Consider the following 10,953-nt stretch of genomic DNA (forward strand, 5'->3'; position numbering starts at 1 on the left):
GTCCTACAGCTGGGATGTGGTGGGCAATATGGTCTATGTGTGTCGAGCACGGTCACTGAACCAACCTGTATGAAATTGAAGTGGTGCCACTGTTGCTGAAAAGTGTTGATGTCCGACCAGTGCGGCTGCGCTGGTTTCCAATCTGCGTCAACCGGTGGTTGCCCGTGTGTGTTTGCCGCTATTGACATTGGCGTTGTTTGTGTTGCACTGTGCGCGTCGCCAGTGCCGTGTTTCATTGTCGGGGTTGCGTGTTGAGCTTTGCCATTGCGTTGTTGCTGTGGTGCCACTGTGCTGCTGGCGCCAGTGCCGCTGTTTCCATTGTGTGTTGCGTGTTGCCGTGTTGCCAGTTCCATGCCGCTTTGCCATGTTGCCACTGTTGCAGTGTGCCGCTGTTGCCAGTGTTGCCACGTTGCCAGTGTGCGCTGTATGCCAGTGTTGCCGCTGTTGCCAGGTGCTTTGCCGGGCTGTTTCCGCTGTTTCCACTGTTGCCAGTGCCGCTGTTGCCACTGTTGCCAGTGTTGCCGCTGTTTCCACTGTTTCCACTGTTGCCAGGCTCCGCCGCTGTTACCGCTGTTGCCAGTGTCAGTATTTCCATTGTTACCAGTGTCGGTGTTTCCACTTTGCCCGCTGTTGCCATTGCCGTTGTTGTCGCTGTTGCCAGTGTTGCCAATGTTGCCAGTGCCACTGTTGCCATTGCCGGTGTTGCCGCCGTTGCCAGTCCCGCTGTTGCCATTGTTGCCAGTGTTCCCGCTGTTGCCACTGTTCCCGCTGTTGCCGGTGTTGTCAGTGCCGGTGTTGCCACTGCCACTGTTACCACTGTTGCTATTGCCGGTGTTGCCATTGTTGCCGCTGTTGCCAGTGCCGCTGTTGCCATTGTCTTCACTATTGCCAGTACCGTCGCTGTTGCCAGTGTTGCCACTGCCGCTGTTGCCGCTATTTCCTGTGTTACCGGTGTTTTCACTGTTGCCGCTGTTGCCAGTGTTGCCGCTGTTGCCACTGTTGCCGTTGTTGCCACTGTTGCCACTGTTGCCGCTGTTGCCAGTGCCGCTGTTGCCACTGTTTCCAGTGTCACCAGTGCCGCTGTTGCCAGTGCCGGTGTTGCCTGTTCCAGTGTTGCCGCTGTTGCCACTATTGCCAGTGTTATCACTGTTTCCACTGTTGCCACCGTTGCCAGTACCAGTGTTTCCACTGTTGCCGGTGCCGCTGTTGCCAGTGCCACTGTTGCCGCTATTACCATTGCCGGTGTTGACTGTGTTGCCGCTGTTGCTGCTGTCGCCAGTGTCGCTGTTTCCATTGCCGGTGTTGCCACTGTTGTCAGTGTTGCCACTGTTTCCGCTGTTTCCACTGTTGCCAGTGTCACTGTCGCCGCTATTGCCAGTGCCGCTGTTTCCACTGTTGCCAGTGTTGCCGCTGTTGCCGCTGTTTCCACTGTTTCCACTGTTTCCACTGTTGCCAGTGCCGCCGCTGTTACCGCTGTTGCCAGTGTCAGTATTGCCACTGTTGCCAGTGCCGGTGTTTCCACTGTTGCCGCTGTTGCCACTGCCGCTGTTGCCATTGTTGGTGTTGTCGCTGTTGCCAGTGTTGCCATTGCCGCTGTTGCCATTGTTGCTCACGTGTCCCTGCTGTTGCCACAGTTCCCGGCTGTTGCCTGGTGTTGCCAGTGCCGGTGTTGCCACTACCACTGTTACCACTGTTCACGTGCCATTGGCCGTGTTGCCATGTTGCCACTACTGTTGCCAGTGTTTCCGCTTTTGCCAGTGTTGCCGCTGTTGCCAGTGCCGGTGTTTCCAGTGTTGCCGATGTTGCCAGTGCCGCTGTTTCCGCTGTTGCCATTGCCGGTGTTGCCACTGTTGCCACTATTGCCAGTGCCGCTGCTGTTGCGCATTCAGTGCCGCCGCTGTTGCCGCACTGCTGCCGTTGTTGCCAGTGCCGGTGTTGCCAGTGCCGGTGTTTCCACTTGTGCCGCTGTTACCATTGATGCCGCTGTTTCCGTTGTTCGCCGCTGTTGCCAGTGCCCGCTGTTGGACCGTTTCCCCTGCTGTTGGCCCTGTTGCCGCTTGCGCTATGCCGCTGTTGCCACTATTGCCAGTGGCCGAGCCGCTGTTGCCCGCTGTTACCTGACTGTTGCGATTGTTTCCACTGTTGCCAGTGCCGCCGTCTGTTACCACTGTTTCCGCTGTTGCCCGCTGTTAGCCACTTTGCCTTGCCACTATTGCCAGTGCCGCCGCTGTTGCCGCTGTTGCCACTGTTGCCGCTGTTGCCATTGTTTCCACTGTTGCCGCTGTTGCCAGTGCCGCTGTTGCCGCTGTTTCCGCTGTTGCCACTGTTGCCCACTGTGCCAGTGCCCGGCTGTTGCCAGTGCCGCGTTGCCCTGTTGCCACTATTACCACTGTTGCCGCTTGTTGGGCCATTGTTTCCACTGTGCCCACCTGCCGGCCTTGCTGTACGTCACTGTTTTCTCCGCTGTTGCCACTGTTTCAACACTATTGCCTACCTAGTGCCAGTGGCCCACCAAGCTGTTGCGCGCTGTTGCCACTGTTTGCCCCCCGCGTTGCCATTGTTCCGTCTGTTGCCGTCGCTGTTCTCGCACTTTGGCCACTGTTTTTTTGCCGCTGTTGCCGATGCCAGCTTTGGCACTGTTGCCAGACTATTGCCAGTGGCCGGCCGCTGTTGCCGCTGTTGCCTGTTGTCCAGTCTGTTGCCTGTTTCCACTGTTGCCACTGTTGCCATTTCCGGCCGCTGTTACCTGTCCGCTGTTGCCACTGTTGCCACTATGTCCACTATTGCCACTATTGCCAGTGCCGCCGCTGTTGCCGCTGTTGCCACTGTTGCCGCTGTTGCCATTGTTTCCACTGTTGCCACTGTTGCCAGTGCCGCCGCTGTTACCACTGTTTCCGCTGTTGCCATTGTTGCCACTGCTGCCGCTGTTTCCGCTGTTGCCGCTGTTGCCAGTGTCACTGCCGCTGTCTGTGTTGCAGCTGACTTTGTAGAACTTGTCAGGCTCTGACTCGTCTGGTAAGAGGATGTCCACATTCAGATAATTATCCCCAGAATCATCATTTGCATTAGTCCAGTACTCTGCTAAAGCCTGGTACACCATTATGGTCGCCTAGAGAGAGAAAGAGTGACGGACGGCAACAAGATTTAGAAGAAGTTTAGGTTATGAGCTGACATAAGCTGTAGATATCAAGCTGGAGAGCCAGGTCTGTGTTACCTGAGTTGATCCATATCCCCCGTCAGTCTCCACCTCGTAGTTGAACCATTTCACAACAGGTCTGGCGTCTTCAAAAGCCTTTATTAGTGGATGGCAAGTGAATGGTTGAAATGGTCTGTGGTTGACTTGACATTGATAACTTTAGTACTAGAGACAAGTCCTGATTCTTTTACAGTTATACTTTAGATTGTAATCTGCCAGTTTCCAAAGCCTACCATAGAGCTTCTGAATCATGTGTTTGTATTACGAGACAGTCAAACAATAGAGACTTGAAACTTGTCTGGTAAAAGCAAAAAAATAGCAAACTACATTTCTTTTGTTTTACCACATTGTTGTGTGTTTATGTGAGAAGAATGTTCAACTATGATGATGATTTTCCTATTAAGTTTTGCAAGTAAGACCTGACCATGACAAAGGTCACATAGCAGTATCCAACAACAATAAATCAAAAGAGCAACAATAGGTAATAGGTTTAAAATAATTTCAAGAGATAAGGGGCGAAAGTTTGAGCTTGACCTGCAGACCGTTCCAGGTAGAACGGGCTTGTTTAATCAGCCTCTGTACTGATAAGAGGTACTTTGAACTGGAGCCGTCTATAAGTCAACTCCCAACCTGATCTCACAGAATTCTGTGAAATGATTACAACCTCTCAAATCAAAATTGGTGGCAGTTTCACAGAATTGCGAAAAAATCTCTGATGGGCCGACAGAAGAAAAGTTCCATCGTGGGCCCATGGAACAGTTCTGTGAAATAAACATGGCTCCTTAAAAGGAAAATTCCAGATGATTTTCATGTTAATCTTGATCGCTATAAATATGCAAGTACTTTGGATTGAAAAAACTCCCCGACCTGAATCGGTGGCGGCAACACTGAGCAGCTGCAGCTACGTGTACAAGCTTCCACTGAGCTAAAATGGCAGTTAATGGGGCAAGTTTTGGAGCATTTGTGCCTTTTAACAGACAAACAATGCAATTAACATGTCTGTACAACATGAACAGGGCCCTTACGTAACATCAAGTTGTGTATCTGCTATATTCTCCTACTTACGTTATTCCAAGCTCCTTACCTAATTCCTAATTATCTCTGTTCCATATCAAACATGGGCCAATTAAAATTGAGATAATACTGGACATTTGCACAGCTAACATCATTACACCAGCTATGATGTTTTGGGAGTCATCATGACATGTATCATTTATTTGAACCTGAGAATACAGACGAAGAACTCGCCTCACAAGCGTTGGAAAGAACCACACAGAGAGGTGGTACTCGCATATACATAGCGATCAAGATTAACATCAAAATTGGCCGTAATTCTCCTTTAAATAAAGGAAAAGGTTGTGGGTGTGCTTACAGATCTGTGACACGCAGGAAGAACGGGACGGTTGGGTTTAGCAAGCAACTTTAGGAAACGTTACACGTGGGACATGATTCCCGGTCTCCTGGGTGAAAGTCCTGTGTTTGACCCATCTGCCACCCCCCCCCACCCAACCAACCTCCTTATGAAGATTTTCAGGTTTTCATACTACTCGCTACCATATTCGGTGCTAATGCGTCATCTTCTCATTGACTTTACATCGGCAATGTGGTGGCCACATATAATGCGGTGTTAACAGTTTCTGTGAGACCAGGCTGCAGCTCCACACTGAGTCATTGCATAAGGGGAAGAAAAATGCCTTCTATATATCTATATAAAATCCTAAAGTGATAGGTCAACATGAGCCATGTTAAGGTCAACATGAGCCTTGTTAAGGTCAACATGAGCCATGTTAAGGTCTTCATGAGCCATGTTGTAACGTGAAAGGTCAACATGACCCGAATAAATAACTTGAACATGTTACTTAAAAAGTGTAAAACTGAGGCAGTTACATTGAGAGACACTTTCCCTGATTCCCTTTCAGTGAGGTAGCATGGATGAGGACCCAGTTGTGTGTTTTCTGTCAGGGTCCCGACTAGACATGCTCTAGTGGGTCACGCTCACCTTGGCCCTGACCAGAGCGAGGAGAGCGTACGCCGTGGCCTCCCGCGTGGAAACGTATCCCTTAGGTGTCTGCCAGTGGGACAACTCTGAAGAAGACGTACATAAAAACCTTTATTTTACTATGCTTTACATCAAACGAGATTCATTCATTCACACATCAAGTGAAGTAAAAACTGCTTACTTTGAAGAATTTGAACTAATCGTTCTATCTTTTCAGTATCATTGAAAAATTCTTACCATTTGGTACTAAAGACACTAAATGGCTGAAAATAACATTACCAGTTCTGCTGGAGAATCTATGGAAATTGTTATGTTGGACATGTCAGGCTCTAATAATCCTATTATATTTATTAATCATGGATGTGTAGTACTGTTTAATTTATTCATCACACCATATCTTCTGTTCCTGACTTTTAGTTTAAGAATATTGTTGTGTTACAGTACCTTTGGAAACATATCTGTAGAGGATGGCTTTGTTCAGTTTGTTTTCATTGGCCAGGGCATATGACGTCATGGCAACAGCATATTGGTTGGTGAGGCTGGGTAGACGCCCTTCCAGATAGTTCACTGCTTTGTCTATACTGCCTTGCAGACTCTGGACAGAAGAAAAAAAAACACTGCATTTATTTCAAATATATCCAGGAATGCCGTATCATTTTAACCTTGGACAATGAGACTGGATAAGGAGGCCGCAAGATGTTTTAATGCCTCGCTTTGAAATCAACAATCAAATTGACAAAAACAAGCACCACTCATGTCAGAGAGGTGTCTTTGTTAATCTGCTACAGTATTTAAAAGCAGATATGTGGACTGTAGAAGAGTGGTCTCTTTTTCTACTACAACCCTTAAATTAGTAAATACTGCGTGTCTCCATTTTGAATGTGTCAATTGTTTCGGAAGAATCAATTTAGCAAAATTTACTGCGGACGTTTTGATCCGGTATGGGAATGTGGATCCAGTCTTAATACAAGCAGTTTTTTTTTAACAATTTCAAAACTAAAGAAACAAGAGAATAACGTAAGAAATCAATAAAAAAAGTCCTTCTCTGCTCTAATGTAGGCTGCAAAGAAGTATTACATTCAGTGGTAACTAAATGGGAATACCAAGGCCAAAGAGAACATCGTTACCCAACTACATTAACTTAAGCTGGCTATTGATAGTTAAAATAAAAAAAGCTACTAAGATGACTAAAACATTAATTTTGTGTTGCTCAACACTGGTGTGGAGTCCATAAATGAAGACATAAAAGAGGTGAGGGTTAAAGAAGAAACACTGTTTGCAGATGAAATACTCACGTTAACACTGTCGGAACACATGGCGCGAGACTCCTGCATGGCAATGAGGCAGAAGGCTGTCATGGAGGCGTCTGAATCTTTGCCGTCCACATCACCCTACACACATATACGTTTTCATATTCATACACATGTAACTGTATTCATCTCAATCAGCTGTTTTTGTAGCACCAAGATTAATATCACATGTCAATGAAATCAGTATACGCACAACCATCTCTCCGTGGATAACCTTTCCAACTTCTTTAAAAGAGCCGTCGGGTTGCTGTGCGTTGAGAATCAGAAACTTGATGGCTTTGCAGATGTGTAGTATTTGCACTTCCACCAGACTACTAGCCATGGCAAACACCTTGGCAACATAAGCTGTCAACCTTAGAGAGGCGAGGAAGCGTAGTTTCATTTAGGGTAACTCCATCCTCACATTGTCAGAATCTAAGTTAGAGGAGGATGTGCAAACAATTCGATGTATATTTACACAAGTTCACGAATGTTTGGATGCCTCACCAGGTGCTGCTACCTTGATCCGGCCAAGCAGAAAAAGACCCATCATTTTTACGGAAGACAAGCTCATTCTGGTAGCCTGGACACAAACAACACACGACCAGTTTGAGAAGTCCTGTTACATTCCCCGATTATAGCCTCTTTCATTTGATTCTACAGTTTTTGTTTGACTGACAACCTTTTTAACCCTTGTGTTGTCCTCGGGTCAAATTGACACATTTCAAAGTGTTTTATATCAGAAATATGGATTTCTTTCAACCAAATTACCCTACAATAACATGGATGATTCCTTATGTTCTTCAGGTAAAAATATTGATTACTTTTATTGAATTTTTTGGGTGTTTTATTTAATCTTATAGCATTTGTATTGTATTTTTTTAATGGATTCATATCAGTATCCGGACTAAACTCTGACATCTACCCATCTGAGATCCACTCAACATCCTCTGATCTTAACTATTAGTCAAAATAATTCATAACTTGTGCCTTTTAAACTAAAAACTGATGTATAATTTGATATAAATGATGTTTGTTGACCATGAATTCCAAGAATAAGTGTAAAACCTGTTATTAAACCAGCTCAAGTTTTAAAAAAAAGCGGAAAAAGCACAACAAAATGTTAATTTTCAATTTTGACCTGGAAGGACAATTTCATGGATAACAGGAAGACAACACAAGGGTTAAAACCTGGTCTATGAGTCTATGTGTGGCTTTCAGACTATTCCTTCTCAGTCCCTAGCTTGCATGTGTGGGGGAAGGCTATAGCATGCATTACCGTCTACCCCACAAGCGAATTAATCAATCGTTAAGATTTCTCGCATCTCTGCAAATAAAATACATCTTTGAGCCCACCAGTCTTGATGTATTGGAGAGCTTCGTCACGTTTCTCAGAGCCCACTTTTCCCCACTGGTTGGTTTTGTCCAAATATGTGACTGCAATGACTGGCAGGGTCATGCCGACCATGTTCTGCTCTCCACAGCCGCTGGGCTGGACGATCATAGTGTCCACAGAGTCCGCACTGATGGTCTTCTCCACCAAACGATTAACTTGATTTTTTCCTACTCACACAAAACATGCACCAACACAACAAATTACATATATGCAAAGTTCCTTGTACAGACACTGCATGGCCTAACCCAAACACGCCAAAATATAACTTAATATCTGACCTGTCACAGTGACGTGTGTTCTACTAGGTGTTTTTCGGACCACATCTTTTTGAAGAATTCCACTGTTGAGCATTACTTCTTGTTTACCAGCTAAAGGGAGATACAATGGGCAAGTTGGGGGATCAGGTAGAAAATGGTAAAATATTACTAAATGACTATTTACTGGGACTAATAAACTTACCAACACCTTTATTAGTGGGGTCTAGGAGTATGATCTGAGAGGATTTAACCAGTACGCCTTCAGGCTGAAAAAAACAAGGAGGACAAACATTAGAAATTGGATCAAGCTTGTCTGTATGAAGACTGATTCCTTTAATTAACTAATTAATTAACAACAGTATTGCTGTTGGTTTACTGTTTCCAACCGGTGTAACAACAATAATTCCCTAACCTATAACTCATGGTTTTCATTGTAACCACAACGACAAAGTTGTAGTTGTACCCCCAGTACTTATTTTAACCCACATTTTTTTACACAAAACATAAGTATTTTCCTAAACCTGACCAAAACCATAACATTGTCATATCATAAAATAGATCATTACAGTGATTTTGGATGGCCCAGACAAATCAAGCAAGATGCTGCATACAACATCCCAGCTGCCTGAAAGTAACCGCACATACTGTGCATTCCAACATAACACTGTAAATGTCAAGTTTAACTTTTTTATTGCAGGTTGAATATTTAAAAGAACACTTCTTATACGGTATAAATAAGCTTTAAACCTCATGTTGTCTTTGGGTAAAACTGACCCATTTTCCTACATCGATGTTCTTTTTAATTCCCCAAAATAACATGATTGATTCCACGCAAGGCTCTTTGGCAAGTACAAATCTCCACTTTCATTAATTTTGGGGTGTCAATTTCATATTTATTTGAAAAAAGTGAAGTATTTTTGAAATAGTATTGAGTAAAAGTTGACATATTCCAGTCTATGATCATCCATTCCTTTAATTTCAGTCTAAATAATTCCTAATTTCTGCTTTTCTAACTCAAACATAAGGTATAATTTCCTATGAATGAGGTTGTTGTATTACTCAATGTTGTATCCATATATCAATTATTGCAACGTAGCTTGGGCTAGCACCAACCCAACTAAACTGGAATCTATTTTTCGACTTCAGAATCGAGCTTTAAGAATAATATTTTGTGTTAATCGTAGACACCCCTCTGAATTATTGTTTGCCCATGCAAGTATTCTTACTGTATTTCAAGTGAATCAACTTCAAATTGCTTTATTTGTTTATAGCTCTATAAAAAAAGTTATTTCCCCAGCACCTTTGTAATATTTTTACTTTTAGTAATGAATTTCATCAGTATCCAACTCGTAGTAGTTGTCTTATTATGGCCTCCCTACTCTCGCACGACTCAAACACAGTTTAGTGTATTGTATAGAGGGTCAAAGATATGGACCAGTCTTCCCACTTCACTCACTGAGCTTTCTAAAGAACTCTTTAAACAGAGAGTCAAATTGTTGCTCCTAAGTTGTCTAAATTTTCCATTTGGGTTTAGGCTCTAAATCTAATTTTAAGTTGTTTCATACAAATTAAACGTGTTTTTTTTTTTTTACATAATGACATAAATTGTTTTTAAATTGTTAAATGTTATTGTTTCTATGGAGTTTGCCACCTATTAAGCCCCTTGGAGGGTTTTTCGGCAATCATCCATCACTTCTTTTTTTGTGTAATACAATGCTGTCTTAATGTTTTTGTAGTGAAAATAAAATAAATCAAATCAAATACATGAGGTTTATCGACCTTAAATTTTGAAAACAACTGTAAACTAAAGGTAATAAGTTAGTGTTACGTAGTGTTGAAAACGTCGAAAAAGGTGACAAACGTTGAAAAAAAGCATCAAAAGTATTGAAAAAAGGGACGTAAAACGTAAGTCAAAGTTAAAAACATAGATAAAAAGCCTCAACAAAAGTGTTGATTTTGACGGGACGACAACAAGAGGGTTAAATCCCCTAGATGGAGTGTGTTTTTCTTACCACCACCAGCAGCTTCTTCATTATTCCGTCGCTGAGCGAAGAATCCTTAACAGCAGCTTTGACCTCGATGCTATATTTTCCTTCTTTCATGGGAATAATGATGAAGGGTACAGCTTGTGTAGTTTGGGCCCCCATTTTAACCTCTCGGCGATACCTTCCACGTTTGAAGGCTGAACTGCACACATGCTCCTCTTCAGTCAGATCCACATGCACCTTGAAAAAAACAAGATGGAGAAAGAGACTGAAGTATGTGCAGTTTTTAAAAGATAGAAAACCCAGTGGAGTGAATGATAGGATCGAAATCATCAGTTTTATTTTGGGTCACCTAACAATGATGCACCCCTAATTTAGAGAAATGTAATGCCTGACATTGTTTTCTTCAGAAGAATGAAAAGACACACTGTGTACGTTAGTACCAGTAAAGTTACCACTGTTCTGGGTCCGGCCACCATGTGAGCAGCTATTACAGTTATTAAAGAGTAGAAAGAGGATTCATTAAATTCTCTTTTTGTATGTCAGTCCATATATTTACTGTTGTCTCTGTCCTTTTCTTTGCTAACTCTTGAGAAAAAACTATGAATGAAAAATCTCCAGAGCACTGAGGAGCATGTCTTCTGGAACGTCTTCTTCTTTAACCGACAGCATAGGTCGACTGGCAATGACTCGTTATAAGATGCTTGCACAATCGCAGTTTGGTGGTCAGTGCTCTGAGCGAGGATGGTGTGGAACGGGAAACACCGGAGCAAAGTAACAGTGACTTACGATGGCTGGGTCGGGGCTGTAGTTGTGGAGGATTGCCTTAAT

At 43.7% G+C, this 10,953-nt stretch overlaps 1 protein-coding gene and 1 long non-coding RNA gene across 2 annotated transcripts in view; one reads left to right on the forward strand and one right to left on the reverse strand.

Annotated features, from left to right (window-relative positions):
* The window catches only part of LOC116697857 (complement C3), a 36,224-nt gene that overhangs the window by 8,932 nt on the left and 16,339 nt on the right, over window positions 1-10,953 (reverse strand). Inside the window, exons 21-32 of the mRNA XM_032529384.1 lie at window positions 10,912-10,953; window positions 10,150-10,362; window positions 8,340-8,403; window positions 8,159-8,248; window positions 7,841-8,047; window positions 6,992-7,067; window positions 6,699-6,858; window positions 6,491-6,586; window positions 5,640-5,790; window positions 5,196-5,281; window positions 3,215-3,292; window positions 2,959-3,109 (exon numbers count right to left, since the gene is read on the reverse strand). The exon at window positions 10,912-10,953 is cut by the window's right edge and continues 98 nt beyond it. Of these exons, the coding sequence (XP_032385275.1) occupies window positions 2,959-3,109; window positions 3,215-3,292; window positions 5,196-5,281; window positions 5,640-5,790; window positions 6,491-6,586; window positions 6,699-6,858; window positions 6,992-7,067; window positions 7,841-8,047; window positions 8,159-8,248; window positions 8,340-8,403; window positions 10,150-10,362; window positions 10,912-10,953 (1,414 nt within the window). The remainder of the gene's footprint in view (window positions 1-2,958; window positions 3,110-3,214; window positions 3,293-5,195; window positions 5,282-5,639; window positions 5,791-6,490; window positions 6,587-6,698; window positions 6,859-6,991; window positions 7,068-7,840; window positions 8,048-8,158; window positions 8,249-8,339; window positions 8,404-10,149; window positions 10,363-10,911) is intronic.
* The window catches only part of LOC116697861 (uncharacterized), a 25,637-nt gene continuing 19,091 nt past the window's right edge, over window positions 4,408-10,953 (forward strand). Inside the window, exon 1 of the long non-coding RNA XR_004334063.1 lies at window positions 4,408-4,476. This is a non-coding gene — a long non-coding RNA (uncharacterized LOC116697861). The remainder of the gene's footprint in view (window positions 4,477-10,953) is intronic.

Source organism: Etheostoma spectabile, chromosome 11 (assembly GCF_008692095.1).
Source record: "Etheostoma spectabile isolate EspeVRDwgs_2016 chromosome 11, UIUC_Espe_1.0, whole genome shotgun sequence".
Classification (NCBI taxonomy): Eukaryota; Metazoa; Chordata; class Actinopteri; order Perciformes; family Percidae; genus Etheostoma; species Etheostoma spectabile.